Genomic DNA, 23,438 nt, shown 5'->3' with positions numbered 1-23,438 from the left:
CCTTAGGGTTACAATGACTACCAAAAGATGTAAATACACACACACAACCATAGATTGATAGATAGATAGATAGATAGATAGATAGATAGATAGATAGATAGATAGATAGATAGATAGATAGATAGATAGATAGATAGATAGATAGATAGATAGATAGATAGATAGATAGATAGATAGATAGATAGATAGATAGATAGATAGATAGATAGATTTGTTGAAAATATGCTCATACATGGTTTCATCTATACATCAAAAAGAAATGAACACACTCAGAAAACAAGGAACCAAACTGTAATTTTCCTCTGAAAATTAAAACAGCTTTAATATGCACCTTTTACTGAAAACCTCAGTCAATGGCCTTTCTTATACACAAGGCAGCATGGAAACATTCTGCTTAACAAGCGATAGGGTTGTAATATGATGTAACAATTATATATATATATATATATATATATATATATATATATATATATATATATATATATATATACACCGCAGTCAAAATGATACATATAAGAACACTTGTATACAGTATGTTTACATTAAACACATAGTGGAACCATACTAACCGCTCAGCGACGACACCTAAACGTCTACATACAAACATATTCACACTTATTCTTAAACCCTGAGATTTAAGGGGTTATCTGTAATATGTATTTGTAGCAGGCACAAAAGCTTGAGTAAAACAAGGTGAGGTGAAACTTTACCCACTGACAGATTATTGGAGGTGGAAGGAATCCTTCAGACATGGGAAGAACTCAGTTGGACACATTATATATATGTCTAATAAATACTAAAGATCTGGAAAAGAAATAATCGTAGAAGTTAAAAGATGTTTCTTTCAAAGAAAAAAAAACAAAAACAGGTTTAAATGCTGTCATCAACTGTATGGACTGCACAGACCTACACCATACAGTATACACACTCTTCCAATATACATCCATCAAACTGTTTGCATAAAAATATGCAAATTGTAACACAAATGTGTAAATAGAAATATAAATATGTGTAAACAATGTAAGAATATGTTGTTTTGTGTAATGTCTTGTATTTTTTTCCTGCACTGTCGTTCTGTCTTTTGTCCTGCACTGTATTTCTGTCTTTTGTCCTGCACTGTCTTTCTGACTTTTTGTCTTGTCCTGCACTGTCTTTCTGTCTTGTTTGTCTTGTCTTGCACTGTCTTTTGTACTGCACTGTTTTCACCAGGTTGCACAGATGCACTTTGTGTATAATAATGTAACCTAGGGAACAAGAGTTAACGTATCCAATGATGGAGACTTAAGAACTTCTGTACGTCGCTCTGGATAAGAGCGTCTGCCAAATGCTGTAAATGTAAATGTATCTAGGACTAACTTACTAAGTCCTTAGCTCTGTCTTTGTTTTATGCAGCACCATGATCCTGGAGAAATGTCGTCTCGTTTCACTGTCTACAGTGTCAGCTATAAATGGTTAAAATGTCATGACAGTAATAGCTTCTTGAATTGACACTTGACTTTCGAGAGCTTCTGGATTGTCCGTTGTGTGTTAAAGTGGAAGTGAGATGACAAACTTTTAAAGAATGTCCTGGGTTTTGTTTGGTTTCCTTTAGTTTTTTAAAGCACACCACAAGAGTCGTGAAGACGGGAAGCAAGAAAGTCAACAAACTTTTGGAAACGTGCTTATCGACGATCCGAGGGATGTAAACATGTATGTAACAGTAAAAATAATAAATAATAATAAACCTGATGAAAAAGAAAGTTAGTCTAAGAGATATGTAGACTATTGTGAAACTGCACTAATTGAGTTTCTATGTTACTCAATGAAACAAGTTTGACTGGAACAGATCACTTTTGATGCTGGGAGTGTTAGTTTGATGAACATAGTGTGGGGGTGGTTTCAGGTAACACGGCAAAAAAAAAAACACCCACAAAATACCTGCCTTCTTTTCCTTCACTAGCCATGTGGACAGAGGAGGAGGAACGACGCTCCTGAGTCAACCAGCACAAAACGATTCCCTCGCGCCCTGTAAACAACTCCGTACCGATTCTATTTTTGTCTGGTGTGATTTTTATTTTAAATACAGAACCGCTTTAGAAGGTGTGGCGTGGAAACAAAAACTTTATCCGGTCTCTGTATATGAAGGATTATTTGCTACAAAGGGGAAAATAACCGAGTTTTGTTGCAGATATAGAAAGGTTTAGCTGTTTTACTGAGAGTTATGGCCATGGAGAGATGTGAAGGAAGCTCCTTGACCTACAAACACACTCACCCGTTTGTTCACGAGGTGAAACTGACTACGGCTCAAAAAATCCGGGTACGAGACGATTTTATTTAAAACTTTCATGCCTTTTTTTTTTTGTTAAAAAAACTGTTTGTGTCCGCACGTGCGCTTTAAGTAGAGTCGCGCTTGTTGTCCTATATTCCCTTTCTGGGGTGTTCGTGTGCCACCGGTGCGTACGGTTTGCGCAGGGTGATGTTCGCCAGGACGACGATTTTTTTCTAATATTTCGTTACTAATAATTCGGTATGCTCGCGTATATTCTACTAATAAACATTATTTAAGACGCCGACGCCTGAACCTTTTCGGTTTTTTTCGAAACGTACAGGCTGGGAACAGGAAATATTGCGAAGTCGCAGAAAATGCGTTAATCGAGCGCATTCGCTCTTGAAGGTTGTCCTATAAACAAGACGCTTTTTTTTGCTACTTATGAAACTAGGAAAGAATAAAATATGTTAACGTATGATGTCGTGTAGTAGTTAAAATCTTTTGGATAGAAATTTTTTTTTATAAGTAATACTGTAGTACGCAGTTTGGAGCCAATAAACACCATGATGTATTAAATATGTCCCAGTCAGAAGGTTATGGGTTCGAATCCCAGGTCCACCAAGCTGCCCCTTTTAGTTGTAAATTCAGTGTAGGGTTTTGTTTGAGTCATAAATGGCTGTAATGTCGAATCTCTGTTGTGTCCGATTATCTGTGCAAGTCGGTCCAAATTTTGGGCGTTTTTGTTTTTTCCCCTGTATAACACAAGCATTCTTTTTACAGAGTATCATACTGGGTTGTGTCCTCTTCCCTATTCGGATCACACTTGCCACCCTCTTCTTTCTGCTCATGTGGCCCATTGCTCGGCTTCGGTTGGCCGGTCTGTCTCGTGAGGAGAGAGCGAAACCTGTCCGAGGCTGGAGACAATGGTTTTTTCATCCCATCGTTGCCTTCCTGAGTCGATCCGTGTTCTTCTCCATGGGCTTTTTTTGGATAAAGGTGAAAGGTCGGCAGGCTACGCAGAAAGAGGCACCGGTGTTGGCTGTGGCACCTCACAGTGGCTTTCTGGATATGCTGGTACTCAGCATAGCAGGATTGCCGACAGTGGTGTCACGCTCTGAGAACAGCAATCTGCCGGTGATTGGGGGTGAGAGATGCTTCAGGCACTGGTTGAGTTTAAATGTTACTATGGGATGGAAAACATGAAACTCATTACAAATTCTCTCTCTCTCTCTTCCTCTCTTCCTCACTCAGCACTTTTGGAGTTTAACCAGTCCGTGTTGGTTAGCCGTAAGGATCCTGAGTCAAGAAAGAAGTGTGTGACTCAAATCAAAGAACGACTCACTTCTAATGGTTACTGGCCTCAGGTATGATGTGAAATTAAAAACGTTATTTGAGAGCACTTGATTGGCAGGCACTCTAGAATGACTTGATAAGCTGCTTCACACCTAATGGCAAGTGTGTGAATATGACCACTTGTTCAAACGATCTCTCTCTCTCTCTCTCTCTCTCTCTCTCTCTCTCTCTCTCTCTCTCTCTCTCTCTCTCTCTCTCTCTCTCTCTCTCTCTCTCTCTCTGTTTCTGCAGATGTTAATGTTCCCTGAAGGAACCACTACAAATGGTCAAGTCCTTATCAAATTCAAGCCTGGTAAGTATCAATGGAAAAAATATTGAAATAAGTAATGAAATAGGAATGGGAAATTTTATTACACATAACTTGAACGCCGGATTCTTACTCGTTTCCTGCTGTCTGTTTGTCTCTCAGGTGCTTTCTTGGCAGGTGTTCCAGTTCAGCCGGTGTTGCTTCACTACCCTAATAAAATAGTAAGTAAAAAGTATGACCTTGTTGCAAGACAAGCTTGAGTTTCACATAATGACTGTAAAAGTCATTTTATAACATGACGTCTGCTGATAGTAGGGGATACATTTGTGTTCTAGCGAATTTAAGACATTTTTCAAAACATTTTTAGACCCATAGGATAATTGCATTGTCTGTTTTAGATATGTTTGATAATGAGTTCATTTCACATTGAATTTCTAAATGTTTTTTGTTTTTTTGTCAGGATTCTGTGCGCTGGACTTGGAAAGGAGTTTCATGGTAGGTCTTTTAAACACTGTTCTTACTCCCGATGTTCATAAGGCAAAAAAAGAGCAGTGTGTCTTGTTACCAAGAAACAAACCCATGTGTTAGCAAGTGTCAGAAAGCTGTTTGTGTCTTAAGTCCTTCTCTTTGGTTGCAGGCTCCATTGTCTGTGGTACACCGCGGCTCAGTTCTACAGCAACGTAACTGTGGAGGTATGGGCTGCCATCTCTCTAAATCAGTCTAAACAACAACTAACGGCAATAAAATAGGTGCTAATCCTTTTCCTTTTGCTGTAGTTCCTGCCAGTCTACAAACCCTCCCAGGAGGAAAAGGAAAACCCTGACTTATTTGCTGATAACGTTCAGAAACTCATGGCCAAGTGAGTCAAATGATGCCTGCAATATTTCTCTATGCTGTTTAAATCTGCCATTGTTTATATACATTAGCATGATGGATTTTTATTAGGAACTCTTGCCTGAACATTTTTATAGTGTGTGTTCGTGTTTATTTCAGAGCCCTGGGAGTTCTTGCCACAGACTATATCATGGAAGGGCTCTTTCCTGTTACAAAATTAGGCGGCCTTTCTCTTCCTCTCGAGTGCCCTTCCAGGGAAACGCTGAAATTACTTAAAAGTCAAGGGTAAGTTGGGTGTTTCTGTGTGTCACTTGTATACTTTGACATTCATGTGGGAAAAGAGGAGATTTTGATGTCTTCGATTCCAAACATTACGTGGATGTTGGTTTCAGATGCACTGGTTTGAGTATTTCAGAAATTGATGATGATCTGGGATTTTCACACCTGGGATCAGTCTAAAGTTTACACAACACAGAAAAACTATAAAAAGGTCCAGTGAGCAGCAGTTCTACATCTTTTGATTAGAGGAGTCAGAGCAGAGAACGGCCAGAGTGAATGGTAACTCAAACAACCACTCTGTACAACGGTTCTGAGTAGAAAAGTATCTTAAAGAGTGCCATAATGCGTCAACTTTGAGGCAGAATGGCTAACGTGACAAAACCCTAGCAAGACCATATCGGGTTCCATGTATATTAGCCAAAAAACAGGAAGCTGAGGCTACAGAGGTACAGAAATTGGACAGCTGCAGACTCAAGTTCATCACATTTTTCTTCTGTTCTACTGTTTTTATGTGAATATTAACTAAAGCTTTTGACCTGTCTACATTGGTGGTTTGGTACCTTTTGAAAGTAGCCTGTGTGTTAGTAGTTGACTTGTATTCTATTGACAACATTTTATATTATAAAAGGCTATATTTCACATTTTTTATTAAAACATAATCTTAAAATTAGTTTTTAAAGGTAAAATATATATATTCTTGTGTGTGTGTGTATGTATATATATATATATATATATAATGTGTGTGTATATGTGTATGTGTGTATATATATATATATATAGATAGATAGATATGTGTGTGTATGTTACATGTGTTAATGGAGTGTTTTTATACAAAATTCAGTAAAAGTATTCATTTTTTTGTTTTGCACTGTTTGTTTTGTAATTGAAGACAAAACTGGGAAAATGTGTTAGATGTTTTTGACTATTATCCTAGTATAAGTGCATCAGAAACTTTTTTTAGCACTAACAGTAGTTCTCCACAGGTTGTCAAATTTCAACCAGCTTTATTTAAACTGGCCTTTGAATGTATATAAATATCACTTAAATTTCTCTCTCAGTCTTTTTCCCTCTCTCTCTAGTTTCAGTAATGTTCAAGTGGAGACTTTGATAAACACAATGATTGACAGATGTCACACAGGACATGTCAAAATCACTGTCGATCAACTGACTTCTTTGTTGGGACTCGCAGACAGACAGATAGCAGCAAAAATCTGTTCCTTTTACTCCAAGGTAATGTGTGTAATACTGTACGTATGTAAGCTTCAGCTACACAACACGGGAGGGAGTGTGTGTGTGTGTGTGTGAGAGAGAGAGAGGGGGAGTGTGTATGTGTGAGAGAGAGAGAGGGAGTGTGTGTGAGTGTGTGAGAGAGAGAGAGAGGGAGTGTGTGTGTGTGTGTGTGTGAGGGAGTGTGTGTGTGAGAGAGAGAGAGGGAGTGTGTGTGTGTGTGTGTGTAAGAGAGGGAGTGTGTGTGTGTAAGAGAGGGAGTGTGTGTGTGTGTGTGTGTGTGTGTGAGAGAGGGAGTGTGTGTGTGTGTGAGAGAGGGAGTGTGTGTGTGTGAGAGAGGGAGTGTGTGTGTGTGAGAGAGGGAGTGTGTGTGTGTGAGAGAGGGAGTGTGTGTGTGTGAGAGAGGGAGTGTGTGTGTGTGAGAGAGGGAGTGTGTGTGTGTGAGAGAGGGAGTGTGTGTGTGTGAGAGAGGGAGTGTGTGTGTGTGAGAGAGGGAGTGTGTGTGTGTGAGAGAGAGAGAGTGAGGGCGTGTGTGGGAGAGAGGGAGTGTGGTGTGTGGGAGATGGAGGGGTGTGTGTGATGAGATGGGAGTGTGTGTGTGTGATGACAGGCAGTGTGTGTGTGTGCGATGACAGGCAGTGTGTGTGTGTGATGAGGGTCAGTGTGTGTGTGTTTGATGAGGGGCAGTGTGTGTGTGTGTGAGAGGGGGAGTGTGTGTGTGTGTGAGAGGGGGAGTGTGTGTGTGTGTGTGAGAGAGGGAGTGTGTGTGTGTGAGAGAGGGAGTGTGTGTGTGTGTGAGAGGGAGTGTGTGTGTGTGTGAGAGAGAGGGAGTGTGTGTGTGTGTGAGAGAGAGGGAGTGTGTGTGTGTGTGAGAGAGAGTGAGTGTGTGTGTGTGTGAGAGAGAGTGAGTGTGTGTGTGTGTGTGTGAGAGAGAGTGAGTGTGTGTGTGTGTGAGAGAGAGGGAGTGTGTGTGTGTGTGTGAGAGAGAGGGAGTGTGTGTGTGAGAGAGAGGGAGTGTGTGTGTGTGTGTGTGAGAGAGAGGGAGTGTGTGTGTGTGTGTGTGAGAGAGAGGGAGTGTGTGTGTGTGTGAGAGAGAGAGGGAGTGTGTGTGTGTGTGTGAGAGAGAGAGGGAGTGTGTGTGTGTGTGTGAGAGAGAGGGAGTGTGTGTGTGTGTGTGTGAGAGAGAGGGAGTGTGTGTGTGTGTGTGAGAGAGAGGGAGTGTGTGTGTGTGTGTGAGAGAGAGGGAGTGTGTGTGTGTGTGTGAGAGAGAGGGAGTGTGTGTGTGTGTGTGAGAGAGAGGGAGTGTGTGTGTGTGTGTGAGAGAGAGGGAGTGTGTGTGTGTGAGAGAGGGAGTGTGTGTGTGTGTGAGAGAGAGGGAGTGTGTGTGTGTGAGAGAGAGAGGGTGTGTGTGTGTGTGAGAGAGGGAGTGTGTGTGTGTGTGTGTGTGTGTGAGAGAGGGAGTGTGTGTGTGTGTGTGTGTGTGTGTGAGAGAGGGTGTGTGTGTGTGTGTTTGAGAGGGAGGGAATGTGTGTGTGTGTGTTTGAGAGGGAGGGAATGCGTGTGTGTGTGAGAGAGAGAGGAAGGGAGTGTGTGTGTGTGTGTGAGGGAGGGAGTGTGTGTGTGTGTGTGTGTGTGTGTGTGTGTGTGTGTGTGTGTGTGAGAGAGAGAGAGAGAGTGAGTGAGTGTGTGTGAGGGAGGGAGTGTGAGTGTGTGTGTGTGTGTGTGTGTGTGTGTGTGTGTGTGTGTGTGTGAGTGAATCTAAGTGGGTCTTTTTTCCTTCTTCTTAACACTTTTCTATACATTTGTACTAACAAACTGCTGTGTGATTTAGAGCGACACATTGGACCTGAGGCAGCTGTGTTTGAGCTTGTGTACGGCTGCAGGACTCCGGACTCCAGAGTCTCTCCTTCACACTGCTTTCCCGGTGAGTTTTTGGTGTGTGGTTTCAATCATTACATGTTCAACGGATTCTTTTGTATTCATGACAAAAGAGCATGTGGCAACCAAGCTGGAACATCTACACCTTTTATCGGTTTGAATGGAAATAATCCCAGATAATAATACCATCATAAACCACAACACAACTATCTCCATGGCTTAGCTATTGTTAACCACACAACAAATATAACTTTAAATGTGCTTAATTTAGCTTAGTGACCACAGGGACTGTGAGGCCAACATTTATTTTCCCTTCTATGAGATGATGTTTGGGTTTGAGAATGGAAAAATTAATAAACCAAAATCAGATTTCACTTCATGAAATTTACATATAGATGTGTTCAACAACTTGGAACGTGGCACCTTTGGGTGTCAGATCACCCGGTTTTTAGGTGAGTTACTGTATAGGAACAGATAGTAGATGTTGCAAGGCCAAGCCATGATGTTAACTTCCACCATGCTTATCCAATGAGCTCATATATTTTGGATCAGGAGCATTTCTTTCTAAACACATTATCGTTGTTCCAAGAACTTTTGTGGTTCATCTTTCAAATTTTTTTATTTTTTTTATGAATTCACATCTCCTCCCCCTTTTTGTTTTTCTCACCTTCAGAATGGTTTGCAATTCTTTTGTAGACATCGCCTATCAGTTTTCGTTTACATGTTTCTTTATCCTTTCCAACAACAAATGCAGTCCTCACAGGCAAAACCCCAGGGTTCATACCAAGAATGATGTATTGATGTAATTATTGAAACTTCTGCAATTGTTCAAAGTTCTGCATATGAAGCTTGTGTATATGTGTGTATCTGCAGCTGTACGACAGTAACAGTGACGGTTTGCTAAGTGCAGAAGATCTCTCCGGGCTCATGGCAGGGCTGGTGGGAGTTGCTCAACACAGCATTGCAGAGATGTACACTGAGTTGACCGATAGAGGACAACCAACCGAGGGTGAGCACAAGAAACATGATCGCTTCACTGAACTTAGACAGTAGTGCTGGCAAAATCAGAGACGTTGTGTTTTTTTTTTAATGTTTGACTGCAATATATAAGGAAAAGGACAAAACGTGACCAGCTGTGGTGGTGTTGGGAAAATAATCAACTATCAGGTGGTGTGATGTGGCCTGACATAAAACAGAGTAACTGTTAGCCAGAGGTGGGAGTAAGTCACACACGTGCAAGTCACAAGAATTTCTGACGCGCCCACAAGCTTCATGTTCCACTCCCGCCCGCACCCGCGATGTTTGTGCCCACTCCAGCAGATTTTTTTCTTGAGACCTTGTGAAAATTTTGATTGTATACAAATGATCAGACTAATTATTAGTTCAGTCTAATGTCCAGAATAACAGAATTAAACATGATTGCAGTTAAATAAGATAAATTAATACTAATGCTAATACTAATCTTCTTCTCAACGTCATGTGTTGACTCCATTCTTATTATTAGGCTACACACCAAATCCCACCGGGTCCCGCTGATCTCCCGCTAAATTTTCTGACCGCCCACACCCAACCGGGGCAAAGGTGAAACCGCCCGCTCCCGCGAGATTTGCGTTGGGTCCCACGGGGTATGCTGTTAGCATCCTGAAGATGATTATTTTCTTAACACCATGTCCTGAAGTGATTTATTTCTCAGAGGCCATTACAAGAAGTCGGTCACACAGTGACAACTTTGAACAAAAGTTTGAGTTGTTCAATCTCTTAAACCGTCTCAGTAACAGCAGTGTGTGGCTTTCCACATGATATGAATGTGGTTGGACCACTTCAGGGTGTTCGTAAAGGTGGTTTCCAGGAGGTTTGCAATGCTGCTTACCTCCAGGGGAAGGCAGAATGGTGAATTTTTTCTTTTCTTATTATTTTTTTTTTTTTTAAAGTCCCACCCCCAAATTCTTTATTGTGTTTAGCTGTATGACTTTTTTTTTTTGCACCATAAGACATGATTGGCTGCCTCTCTCCTGTACATAGACTGTACGTTTTTGGAATTGAGGCCCACCCTGGATGTGTTTTCTGTGAGCATTAAAAGCCTGATGTGTGGGTCATTTGTTTAAAGTGAAGTAGGGCTGGGCGATATGGCTGAAAACTGTATCACGATATCAGTGTTTCATATCGGTTCGATATCGATAATTATTGATATTTTTTATGACCCCTTTAAAATAAGGACCAGGAGAAAAATATATTACATTTAAACATTTTTATTTTGAACTTAACCTTCCTCTTATCATAATCCTTTCAGTTATTAAGACAGAAATGTCAACAACCAGGAAAACTCAAATAATTATAATGTAAACATAAGTCTAAAGTTACAATGAACACTTAACAATTATCTCTTAACATTTAGAGGTGCAAAATGAAATAAAATGTAAGAAATGCGTAATAAAGTGTAATAAAATAGTGCAAAGTGTTAAATACAAACATAGAGAAACCTGAGAATTTAGTGCAAGTTTAGTGCTTGGAAGTTCACTAGCTGTTTACCTTCTGGTGAATAAAACTGAGGTAGACTGAGATACATCTGTAATATAAAAACCAAACCTGAAACAGTACAGTAACATTGAAATATAAAATATGAAAAAGTAGCTGACTTTTCCTCTTTTATGTACAATTTCCTCGCTCGCTGCGGCGCTCATTTTCTGCTCATCAGTCGCCAATTACTGAAGCACGAGACAACAATATGGCGCAACCAAACATGATACTGTTACATTATTGGCTGTTAGCATGTCACTCCCTATGTTGCTAGGTTACCACAGAGCGCTTGCCTTTGTTAATGCAACCAAACTTGCTTCGCAACCTCTGTTTTCTTCCGACGAAGGATAAAAAATATCGAACGTTTTATCGAGCACATTTTATATCGCTATCGTTCACCTGTCTATCGCGATACACATCGCTATCATTTTATCGCCCAACCCTAGTGGCAAGAGAGCCCAAACTTGAGGGGCACCTGTGCTGATGGTTATAAAGCAAGACAGGTGAGACCTAGCTGTACATGCTGTCCTCTATGACAGAAAATCAGTTATCCATTGACGAATGTTCGGGTGGATGTGAAGCTGTAAGAGCTGCTTGTTCACTTCGGTGATGATGGAATCAAAGACTGGTGCTGACCAGTTGGCCTAGCATGTGTGTTTGTCGAGTCAGTGAGCTGTTAAGTGTAATGATTGATGCATAAACAAGCTTTACCGGGTTCAGGAGAGGTTCTGTGGTTGATTTTAAGAGACTTTGTACTAAAGGCTCAAAGGATTTCACCACCATTAAGCCAGTCATAATGGAGGAACCTTTAATCAGGAACACTACAGAATTGTAGTGCTCTAGTTATTTAGTTAAAAAAAAAGTCATGTTTCCAAGAAACTACAAAGTCCGTCCTGAAAACATCCGTGTGGTGACAGATTTACTGGTTTTTACAGATAACTGATCGAGCTATCAGTAGAGAAATTAAATGAAGAGAAACCTCTGATTTGTTCTATTATAGAAAATTGAAACTTTTAAAATGTAAATAATCGGCACCTTCTGACCAATCAGATTTGAGAATCCAGTAGGCTTGTGGAATAACGTCTAATAATCAGTGACTTTCTTTCCTCACAGGTGAGTTGTATGACCTGCTAATGACTCATCCGACATATAAGAAGCTTTTTAAAGAATACTTCGAGCACAAAGAACTAAGACACGTTGCAGACAGGAATCACAACGGCATTCCCAACGGAAAGACCAGTCGCAATAACAACGGTATTCATAACCCGAATGGACTGAACAAAAAGTCAGAGTAAGAACGAATTCGTCTGAAGGATATTTTAATAGGACAACTGGGACATTTCTGAAGTGTACACAGTATCCACATAGCTTTGGATTTTTAGCACAGATTGTTCTTTTTTTTTTTTTTTTTTTTTTTTTGTGGATTTGTAAAATGAAAGATTGTGTGCGTTTTAGTATACATGTAATGTTTACAAGGGTGTGTGATGGACTCTGTGGGGTTTGTTTGTTTTTGTATTATTTCTCATTTTTGTATTAATTGTAAACCAAAGTCATTACTCCACAGTTAAAAGCCACTATACAATCAGAAGCTTAGTGCCTTGGTACTTTTACTGTTTTTAAATATTAGCTGAAGGATTTTGTTCTGTATTTTATATCCCTGTTTGTGACCCTAAGGACCTAATATGAAGAATTACTGTCAAGCTATTTTACATTTTAATATATTATGGTTGTAAATAAAAATACATAAGTGATGATTTTCCTCCTCTTGTTTTATCTCGCGATCACGTTACCTTTCTTGCAATTTTATTTAGTTTGTCTTTGACTTCTCGTTTATTCGTTTATTTTCTCACCAAGTGATTGTGGGAGTTTTTTTTCCTTCCTTCCCTCCCCTTTTTTTAATTTAATTTTATTTAAAGAAGCACAGGGGAGGCTGAAGGTCTAAATCTTGTTCATCTTTGCATTTTAAGTTTCTTGGGATGTCTTTTGCCCAACAGTGTCTTGGTTTTATAACTGCACAAAATATGTTCCTCTATTTCCCTTTTTCTGTTTCAGGTTTTTCTGTCATCTGTTGTGGTGGGTTTTTTTACTGAGTGGCTGTTACAGCTGCTAATATTCTTGTGACTCTTTATTAACTTTACCTGCATTTCTTTATTTCATTCTACTGACCCTTGTCTAGTTTATGTGGTGAAATACATAACTAGTCTCCCTCCATCCATGGTCCTTCTTTTCCTTCATGGTTTCTTTTACCCACTTTCCTCTGCCTTTCTATATTCTGTTCTAGCATCAGTTTCTTTCTTCTGGTACCAGTAACTATGGTCATGTTATGTTCTCTGATGTCTACCTCAGTATTTCCTGTCACGGTGCGTGTTGTAATTCTACATTTCCCAGCATCTTTCTTCTTTATTCACTTTCTCTTTCTGTTGCCTTTCCCTTACAACCTAATTTACCTCATTCATTTTTGTCTCCTGCTTTTGTTTCTACCGTGTGATTCCCTCATCTCTTTCCCATTGTTTTCCACCTATCACTGCAGCGATGCTGTGCAGCTTCTTGTTCGTCTTTTGTCTTTGGCTTTGCGCTGCTTGTACGTTGGCTCTTTTTCAGGCCTCGGCTCTCCTTCTCATTCATTTCCTTTAGCCTGTCCGTTGTAACTCTAAAGGCTGAGTCATGTTCTTTGGGTGTGTTTGATTTCAATTCCCCTTCCTTTCTTTCACAGACACTGGACTGCATTCTCTTATTTTCTCACTTCTTAGTTGTTTATCTGTGCTGCTGCTTTTTAAAGACCCTTTAATCCAGAGGTCACTATTTTCTGTTCTTTCGTTGTGTCTCGAGGTTCCTGCTCCCTATTTTCTGCTATTCAAGAGATTCTATATTCTTACCTTGCATTGCCTATTTTTCTCGTGAAAATGTTCACCTTTGCTTTGGTTTAGAATTTTATTTATTTTGTCTCTCTCTTTTTCATACTGGCTAAATCTTTAGGATTGTTTTCCACTACACTTCCTTGATCTTGAAAAGAAAAAGCTTAAATTATCAAACTGTATCTGTTGTGTTTATGGTGATCAGCTTCTATATTCTCTATATATCTATTCTGGCCTAATTCACTTGCACTTGAGCATAAACTAACAGCAACTATAATTCGTTGTACTTTTCTGTTCCCCATCTGCTCAATTGCACCAGCCATCTTCTCATTTGACACAGGACTTTCTGGGTGTGTTTGTTGGCTCATCATTTGCTTAGACTGCACTTGGTTTTGTTCCTTGTACTTTGTACTTGTTCCTGGTGTCGTTTTCTGTTCCCTTGTCCTCATACTTATCTGTCTCCTTGAACATCTCTCCAACTTCTGTCTAGTTTAACATATTTGCCAAGTGCTGGATACTTGGCTCTTCTTGCATATTGTATGCTTTTATCTTTGTGTTACCCTAACTAATTATCAGGTAAACAAAATGAGTATCATACAGTATACTCTGGGTATACTATAGTTTGGGTTACTATGTCTATCATACAGTGCAACCTGTAGCACATGATCAGTATAGAATATGCTTCTTGACAAATGGAAATATTGTGGATCTATCTGACCTGGCATTTTCACTAACTGTCCTTTCTCTTGGATAAGATCACTTAATGGATCTTCCACTGTCTGGGTAAACACCTCAATTGGTTTGGACAGGTCATCGTTTGGCTTCATTTTTGTCCCTAATTGATGTTAAATGCCCAGTTCTCAAATTCACAATTGAACTTGCATCGATATCTGATTCTGAAGGCAAATCATTTTCCTGAATGCCAGTAGACCGGCCTGTCATGGAACTGCTTGCTGTTAAGATTCCTAGACCTTTTGGTGATACAGAAGCCTATGATAGAATTTCCTTATTGTTGGAGGAACCGTTTCCACAACACTGTAATCTGCTGCTGAAAGAACAAATTCCTCAACGTTGCAGTCTCTTTTTGGAGAAACTATTTCTCCATTCCTATTTATTTTTGGGACCGTTCAATTGTCCTTAATATATCCTGTTTGATTTCCTATTTGAATGTTAATAGACTGTGACTGGATTGTGATTTACTCGTTCTGTAAAACCGTTACTGGCTCAGTAATGGTTGGCCTTGCAGTTGATAAAGATGGAGCAACAAAGTTATCATTTTTATCCATGAAATTTGGTCTAATCTCAGCTATGTCTTTCTTTGAACTTCAATTTTTCGGCGTTGTTTCATGTGTGTGAGAAGATAACAAATGTTCCTTGTTTTCTACATCTAACAGATTTGCCTCATTTGAGAATGAGAGTGGTAGATGGGCAAACTGTTTTGAAATGTATCATTGGTGTTTGCTACAGTCTCTTGAACTAATACAGGAGGTACAGAACTAGGATGTTCTGGGACAAATTGTGACTGTTGACGTGTTCATGAATGCAGCACTATGGATTTGAGGTAGGGTTGTGGGTGGTGAATGCAACAAGTAAAATGTATTCTGAGTGATGTCTTTCTGCTGAGGTGGAAAACCACTTTGACAAGCTATGTCTGTCTGCGGAAGCACCTGGTCATATCTTTTGGGTAATGCCACCCCTGGGGTATTTTGTGGCCGATTTTAGTAAATTGGGACTTTTAAAGGAAGGGGGATGATTTCCACCATCAAGTCACATACAGACCTGACTGGAGAGGTGGAAGGGATTGTGTTTCTGAAACAGAATGACATTTTGGTTATGATGCAGAAAAGTATCCAGCTGTTGTTCCGTTACTTGAATGGCATGCTATCGGGTCTACAGCAGTAGCTCTTGGTATGTCCTGAGAAGTAAAAAAAATGGAGCATTGATCATTTGTATACAGAAATTATTTGGTACTAAGGAATTTGTGAGCTGGATTTTCTTACACCAGCATATCAGCAGTGTTTGTGTCTGAAAATAGCAGAGAACATACATATGCACTGTCTAAGTTGTCCACAACCAGACAGAAAAATATATTGAATGTTAGGTCTTGGATCAAGTTGCATCAAAAAAAAGTCCTTCATTTTTAAAGACTTCTGACGGCAAAGCTCATTAAAATAGTTTATTAATTGCTTTTAAATGCTAGTTTTAATTTTTTTTTTTATTTCTTTTTTTTTTACATAAACCCCCCAAAAGGCCTAAATAACATTCATTTCATTTACATCTTGCATTGTTCACTGGTGTGAACTAAAAATTCCCTCTTTGTTCTTGGATCTTGCTTTGGCATGTTGGCTTCCAGTTCCTTCTTTTCAAATTCAATGATCCTAAAATAACACACATATCTAGGATCTACTGTACCGTAGAGATGGAGTAAACATAAAGTAAGATACATAGTTAGTGCCATAGGGAATAGATGAAATGAGGCACAGCTTGGGTTGTCAATGAAGGATGCTGCCTAAAAAAATACATACATTCTCTGGAAAATTTTTGTGTAATCTAAACTTGCATTCAGAGGTTTATTTGAATCAGAGCTTACGATGTATATCTTTTAGTAAAAGAGCAGTAAAAAAAACATGATGGCTCATGCTGTTATAGGAAAACAATCAACAGTGTATCTACATTCCAGTAGCACGGTGAATTGTTTTGTACCATTTATAGTTTAGTAAGTTGCCAATTTATTAATGATTGACACATTAACAGCTTTTATGCTTTTATGATCAATTTCAAAACCTTGAAATTGAGAAAATCTTTTTAACTCTGGTTCATACCAGGAAAAAAAAAACAGCCGGACGTCCTCTGTCCTGAAATTGGTTTTTTCCTGGAAGACTTTAAAAAAAATTTCAAAATACTGCTGACATATGACTCTTTCCACAAATGACAAATCATGAGAAAGCTTCAGTATAACTTCTTTTTTTTTTTTTGAACTTTATTATGACAAAACAAAAATAAAAACAAAAACACATGAACATTGTCCTGAGAGTGGGCTTCATACATTATTTACCATCATAACATACATATTAAGGCATAGATTGTGGCCTATTTCAGACAGTCAATAGCTGGACCCCATCTTCTTTCAAAAGCTGTGACTTTTAATTGCAGTTGTGCTGTTAACCGTTCCATTAAGTAAACTTGTTTTAACTTTTGTGTCCATTGCTTAACAGTAGGTGGCTCAGGCTTTAGCCAACAGATTGTTATCATTTTCCTAGCCGTCATTAAAAAGAGACAGAGAAGAAATGCTTGATCTTGTGAAAGGTTGTCTGGAAAGATTTCCAATAAAAAAGTTTGGGAGTCAAAAGTCATGTTCACTCTTAGTAGATTGTCCACAATGCCCTTAATGTCCCTCCAAAAGCAATGTATGATGGGGCAGTCCCAAAAGATATGAGTTTGATCACCGACCAATCCACATTTCCTCCAACATTTGTCACTCATACTATTCTTGGTGAGGAAAGATTTCAACGGAGTCCTGAAAAATCTGATTTTCGTCTTCCACTCAAATTCCCTCCAAATCTGACTGCCCACATTCATTTCCATTTCCCATTGTTGTTTTATATGTTGTGTATTATCTGACACGTCAATCAACAATTTTTTGTACAACAAGGACAATTGTTTTTTCATTACACCACCATTTTCAATCAAATTAATAAAATGTTTCTCTATATTTGTAGGCTTAATTCTTATCAGTTCCCAATCGTTATGTTTTGTGACATAGCTCCTTATTTGAAAATATTTATATAGATCACTTGAGGGTAACTCAAATTTCGCTCTTAGTTGGGCAAAGGATTTAAATACATTCCCATCAAACAATTGATTCACTGTGAGGAGACCTCTCTCAGCCCATCCCCGGAAACCGCTACTGTCTGACAAGGATGGGAGGAACTCAATATTTCTATCAATGGTCATAGCTCGAGATAAAGCAGTCTTTCCCTTCAGCAGCTTTTGGACCTTATTCCAAATCTTTAAAGTGTGTTTAACCCATAAATTTGAAATTTTAATTTTTTTCTGAGACTGCAGGTTGAGAAATGGGAGCTGAGAAAGAGAGATTCCCGGCACTGAGTATTCCTCCATAGATACCCACTGTGACTCCGAATCCTGGATGATCCATGCCACCACGGCTTTTATTTGGACAGCCCAGTAATACAATTTGAATTTTGTTAGATTTAAGCCCTCATTTTCCTTACACGACATTAAAGTTTTTAGGCGCACTCTTGGTCTTTTGTTCTGCCATATAAATTTTGATAATAGTTTTTCCAAAGATTTAAAAATAGATTGTGGTATAGCAATAGGTAGGTTTTGGAATAGAAATAATAATCTTGGAAGAATATTCATTCTTATACGTTCAATTCTACCCAAAAGAGAAAGCGGTAGTACATCCCATCTGTTTAAATCAGATCTGATTTCCTTTAACAATTTATCATAATTAGCTGAAAACAACTGCTTAGTCCTGGGGGTAAGAATTACTCCAAGATATCTAAACCCTGCTTGAAGTGTCTAAATGAAACAAGATTATCCAGCTGCAATGGCCAAGTCCCCACAATCATTAAGGCTTCGGATTTGTTTGTATTCATTTTATAACCTGATACCATACTGTATTCCTTAAGACAGTGAAGCAAAGCTGGGACAGAAGTAATAGGGTTTTCCAGAAATAATAAAATGTCATCAGCGAAAAGTGACAATTTATGTTGAACATTGGATTCATCTCTTATACCTTGTATGTTGGATCTAATCAGTTCAGCTAACGGTTCTATACTCAAAGCAAATAGAGAGGGTGAAAGAACCTCACCTTGCCTAGTACCGCATCCCAATGGGAAAAAATTTGAGCAGTGCCCATTGACCCTTACTCGTGACTTTGGATTCTTATAGAAAGTTTGGATCCACTCTATAAATGTCTCACTGAAGCCCATGTGCCTCCATGCCTGTTGTAGGAAACCCCAGTCCACCCGATCAAAAGCCTTCTCAGCATCAAAGCTGAGAAGCATTGATGGGGTATTCCTTTTCTGAGCCACTATTTGGAGATTTAAAGCTCTTCGAACATTGACGGTCCCCTGTCTACTGGCGATAAAGCCAGTCTGGTCGGGTTTCACAAGTTTTCTCATATACTTTTGCATTCTGTTTGCAATGATGCCAGTCAGTATCTTTAAATCCACGCAGAGTAGACTAATGGGGCGATAAGACGAGCACAAAGTAGGACCTTTACCATCTTTATAAATGACACTAATAATCGCTTCAGACCATGACTGAGGAGGATCCCCCTCTGAGAGTGCATAATTATAAACTTCATCCAGAAGAGGTGTAAGCTCTCCTTCAAACATTTTATAGTATTCCCCTGGGAGGCCGTCCACTCCTGGAGGTTTATTATTTTTAAGTTTTAAAATACTATTTTTTATTTCCTCTCTTGTAATTGGGCGTGTCAATAGTTCGGCTTCCTCCTCAGTCAATTTAGTAAGACATATTGAGTTAAAAAATGTATCTGGTTTTTCTCCCTTATTTTGACAGCTCTCTTCCTTGTACAAATCTTGGTAATAGGTGGCAAACGCCTTTGCCACATCCTTGGGTTGCGTTAGCATTTCCCCAGAATTTGGACACCTAATTCTATGGACAACTCTGCCTAATTGTGCTTTTCGCAACTGAAATGCTAACAGTCTACTTGCCCTGTTACCAAATTCATAATACCTTTGATTTGTAAATCGAAGCTGCCCCTCCGCTTTATAGGTTAATAAATCATTTAATTTCTGTCTATTTTCTTTCAACCTATTAAAAGTGTCACTATTTTGTACTGTATGGTAATCTTTCTCTAACTGTCTAATTTTATTTTCCAATCCTAATTGTTCTGCAAGCCTCTCTCGCTTTAATCTTGATGAAATTGCAATAATGTTTCCTCTCAGGACACATTTGGCTCCCTCCCATAACACTGATGGACTTACGGTCTCATTGTCATTAAACTGAATATACTCTAATAACCCTTTTCTAATTTGTTGTTGAATCGCTTCGGTATTTAGAATAGATACATTTGCTGTCCAGTATTTAAAGTTATTATTTGGACTCAACTTTAACGTCAAAGAGACTGGAGCATGATCTGAGAAGGTAATCGCTTCAATATTACATTGGGTCACTCTATAAGAATCCACACCTGTCATCAAAAACATATCTAATCTAGAGTGACTACCGTGTACATTTCAGTATAACTTCTTTATCAGTATATTAACACTTATTGTAGTCAATGCATTAGAAAATATCCCTTAATATAAGTCAGTGATTTGAATTACAGCTTCTACCAGAACCTTCACATTTGAGAATTCAAAATACAGCGCATCTTTTGTCACATTGAGGTTTTTTTTAAATATATACATATATACACTGACTTCTGGGCCATGCGGTAGTACTTTATACGATCAAAGTTGGAGGGCATCTCCCACTTCAAAGTAGCCTTCCTCACTGCTACAGAGAATGGAAGGTCAGGACAACGAATGTGAAGGGAGTGAATTACTGGTCTAGAGAAGACAGGACAAATTTATTACAAAAGTACATCAGCATTTCATGTTCCTTTAATTAAAAGACATTAGACAAGAGCGAAGAAGCTGAAAAATCCATCCTTCCCCCCCCCTAAATGTTACTTACATGAAGAGGCATGCCGAGGCCTCCATTTCAGGACTGCTAGTGTAGACTCTCCTTGCTATTTTACAGTACTTCTGCCACAGCCTAAAGTTTTCAGGGATCCCATAAAGTTCAGGATTAGGTTGCCGACCACTGATCTTCACTGGAAAGTGAGAGCTCATGTGCAGTAATGGAAGTGACGAATTCAGGTTCAGATTCTGCTGCAGGTTGAATACAGTAAAAGTTTAGCTCAGACCTGGGAGGTGGGCAGTTCCCACATGTAATGTTGGTCATGTTGAGTATCCTATCAGGGCTTGGTGACACATAAAGTGAGATTTGCAGAAACAGTTGGTGCAGGTGGAAAAGTAAGAGTGTTTGAGTGGATGCAGTTTGGATAAAGTAGATTTGGTGTTTGAAAGGCATGAAAATTAGGTCCAGTGGAGTTGTAACTGGGCGTGAGAAACATATGTGGTCCACATCCCTTTGCTGAATGCAAATGAAATGGCTGTAGGTGAGGATGTTGTGTTGAGAAGAATGCCTGAGGATGGTACAGAGGGAAGCATCTAAATGAAGCAAGTTCCTGTTCTTCAAGCACTCTCTGATCAACACCCATTGTACTTGATTGATTTAATGTAGAATGCAACTGAGGTAACATGGCTGAATTCATACAGGCCTGACTGCATTTGAAATGCATTCATTGGCGATATGACAATCTGCTGTGTTACCTCAGAACTGTGGAGTGTAATATTGTGTGGTTATGGAGCTTGACTAGCAGGTGCTAGTTTGTTTTGCTTCAGCTCATTAAGGAGATTAGACTGTCGAGCGTGATATTCAGGAATAGGATGTGGTGTTCCTGACAGTCTATAATCATTTTTGTCTCCCTGTATAGTCCCTTGGAATGAAGGAAACTTATCTGGGATCTGTTTGAAAGACAAATGAGAAAGATAAGCAAATTCAGATGTATCTGATGGTGTTAAAATTCTTTCTTTTGGCTGTAAAGGAAATACCGATAGACCTTCAAAAGTTTTCTAAAAAAAAGAATCTTCCAGGCTCTCTTGATTCCCAGCACCTTTTGATTTTGTCAGCGATTGTACAACATTGCCTCCTGTTTGATCGATATGGAGGAAGTAACCTGTCTGTTCCATCAATGAGGTGCCTTCTAGAGATGAATGTTCATTCACCTCCAGCAAGTCTCAGGTTTATAATTATGCCCTCAGAGAACGAACAAAAACTGATATCTACAAATAAAACGAGAAACGATTAGAATGACAATTAAATATCAGTCACAGATCAAATATAGGGATTGAAATTTTAAAACATTTCTATTAACCTAGTTGGATCATTTAAAACAGCTGTTGTAGTAAATGAGAAGAGAATCTTCTCGGCTCTCTTGATTTCCAGCACCAAAGTGTGTGCTTTTAAAATATTTCATAAACACTTACAGAAATAATTGTTAGGAAATGGAGCTTAAATCTTTTACATAGAAAGGTGGGTTTCAAATTTTAGAAGATAATGCAGCTGAAAAAATGTTCAGTTATAAAGGAGAAATGTCATAAATGCAATTTATTTATCAAATAAATAAATAAATAAATAAATAAAATGTAAAAAAAAGATTAATGTGACCAAAATTGTTTCCATCTGTAATGTCACGCCTTATGACACATGGTATTAACTGTATAGACTTAGAGTTATAACTTTATACGATGCTTATGTACATAAATACACAACTTAGTCCGCTTTATATTCAACAAATGTGTCGATTCGATCTATTCGTACAAAATTATAAATTAAAAATTAAAAGAATATACATACCAATGCAATATGGAGTCCAGTGTGAGTTTGTAATCATGTGTAAAAATCTGTCAGTTTGAACATAAACAAACATCAACTGGGGAAAAACTTGCAAGATAATTCTAATTACTATAAGCTTTATTTCCTGCAGTTTTTTTATTTTTAATGAAATCAATCACAGCAGTCACATCACTCTTTAAATGTAGTGAGTTTAAAATTATTATTTAAAAAAAAAAACTCAGTTTCCCAGCCGGCGCGAGACACTGCGTAAGCTGTGACGTTACCGGATATCCGGTCTCTGAAATCGTGGAAGAAACACGTGTTCACGGAGTTTTATTGTGAAGTTGGTCGAATTGGCGTAAAGAGATCAAACAAAACACAACTGAACGCTAAATAATAGCGAAATATTTAACGGGAGGAATCGGTTGAATTAAACCGCCGCTATGTTTCTGCAGTTTTACCTGAACGAGAACGGAGAGAGAGTTTACACACTGAAGGTGAGATTTATCTTCTGTACATGTCTCATATGTATATGTGTGTGTATATATGTGTGTATATATATATATATATATATGTGTGTGTGTGTATGTGTATGTATGTATATGAGAGAGAGAGAGTTAAGTCAAGTTAAGAAGCTTTTATTGTCATTTCAACCATGTACATCTGTTGCTGTACACAGTGAAATGAGACAACGTTTCCCCAGGACCATGAAGCTACATAAAAGACAGAGCTATGAGGTCTTAGTAAGTAGGCCTAGATACATAAAGTGCATTTGTGCAACCTGGTGCAAACAGAGCAGGACAAGAGACAAAACAAGACGGTGCAGGACAAAAGACAAGATAGTGCAAACAAAAAAAGACAATACACAAAAACAGCGCCAACCAGTGTAAATACTGTGTTCAAACAATGTGTGTGCAGAAATACTGGGATTAACACAATTTTATAGCAGCATATATATATATATATATATATATATATATATATATATATATATAATATATAGAAATAGATAGATGGAGATTATATACACACATGAGAGAGAAAGAGAGAGATAAAACCATATCCCCCACTTGGGGTCTTGACTTGTTTGCCTCTTGTTCTGTAACCTGTACATTCATCACTGTTTTTCTTTTAGAAGTGTGATCCAGAGGGCCGACCCACCAGCTCTGCCCACCCGGCTCGCTTCTCTCCTGATGACAAGTTCTCCAGACACAGAGTGACCTTGAAGAAACGCTTCGGATTACTGCTCACCCAACAGCCACGACCTGTCCTGTGAAACTCCTGTGTGTGTCTGTCTGTCTGTGTGTGTGTGTCTGTAAAATGGCATCAGAATCATTTATTAGTTTTAGATCCTCTTAGTAACGTTAACAACAACAACTGTTTCTTTTAATCTTTCTCTTCCATCATTTATTTTTTGACGAAACCCCCGATACCGAATAAAAACATTGACTTGTAAGTACTTGTCTTCCTGTGTGATGTTTTGTTTAAAGACTCTGATATCCATCATGCATTGCGGCAGTGTGAGGGGAGGGGGCGCGGGAGCGCGCGCGCGCCTGGGTTCACG

At 38.8% G+C, this 23,438-nt stretch overlaps 2 protein-coding genes across 4 annotated transcripts; both read left to right on the top strand.

The window, feature by feature from the left end:
- Positions 1-1,817: 1,817 nt before the first annotated feature.
- On the top strand, positions 1,818-12,335 carry lpcat4 (lysophosphatidylcholine acyltransferase 4). Of its 3 annotated transcripts, XM_027135039.2 has the most exons (14): positions 1,818-2,079; positions 2,168-2,296; positions 3,029-3,392; positions 3,500-3,612; positions 3,833-3,893; positions 4,011-4,069; positions 4,309-4,343; positions 4,486-4,540; positions 4,625-4,707; positions 4,842-4,967; positions 6,020-6,191; positions 8,020-8,112; positions 8,940-9,075; positions 11,697-12,335. In XM_027135039.2, the coding sequence occupies exons 2-14, from the start codon at positions 2,201-2,203 to the stop codon at positions 11,876-11,878; spliced, it is 1,575 nt and encodes a 524-aa protein (XP_026990840.1). In that variant the 5' UTR covers positions 1,818-2,079; positions 2,168-2,200; the 3' UTR covers positions 11,879-12,335. The 3 variants fall into 3 exon arrangements, with proteins under 3 accessions (XP_026990840.1, XP_026990838.1, XP_026990841.1); XM_027135037.2 differs by having other exon boundaries at positions 1,820-2,296; XM_027135040.2 differs by having other exon boundaries at positions 1,824-2,296; positions 6,041-6,191.
- A 9,835-nt stretch (positions 12,336-22,170) lies between these two features.
- Positions 22,171-23,330, top strand: nop10 (NOP10 ribonucleoprotein homolog (yeast)). The gene is made up of 2 exons (XM_027134934.2): positions 22,171-22,371; positions 23,010-23,330. Exons 1-2 carry the CDS (start codon positions 22,318-22,320, stop codon positions 23,148-23,150), a joined length of 195 nt encoding a protein of 64 aa, XP_026990735.1. The 5' UTR covers positions 22,171-22,317; the 3' UTR covers positions 23,151-23,330.
- Positions 23,331-23,438: the final 108 nt, after the last annotated feature.

The sequence above is a fragment of the Tachysurus fulvidraco genome, chromosome 7 (assembly GCF_022655615.1).
Source record: "Tachysurus fulvidraco isolate hzauxx_2018 chromosome 7, HZAU_PFXX_2.0, whole genome shotgun sequence".
Lineage (NCBI taxonomy): Eukaryota > Metazoa > Chordata > Actinopteri > Siluriformes > Bagridae > Tachysurus > Tachysurus fulvidraco.
This window is presented reverse-complemented; position numbering and strand designations above follow the sequence as displayed.

Bases quoted from the DNA above. Each gene is read 5' to 3' on its own strand.
- nop10 (XM_027134934.2), top strand. From the start codon at position 22,318: ATGTTTCTGCAGTTTTACCTGAACGAGAACGGAGAGAGAGTTTACACA. The intron at 22,372-23,009 runs GTGAGATTTATC...TTTTTCTTTTAG, and splicing joins AGAGAGTTTACACACTGAAG to AAGTGTGATCCAGAGGGCCG.
- lpcat4 (XM_027135039.2), top strand. From the start codon at position 2,201: ATGGCCATGGAGAGATGTGAAGGAAGCTCCTTGACCTACAAACACACT. The intron at 4,344-4,485 runs GTAGGTCTTTTA...CTTTGGTTGCAG, and splicing joins ACTTGGAAAGGAGTTTCATG to GCTCCATTGTCTGTGGTACA. The intron at 4,541-4,624 runs GTATGGGCTGCC...CTTTTGCTGTAG, and splicing joins ACAGCAACGTAACTGTGGAG to TTCCTGCCAGTCTACAAACC.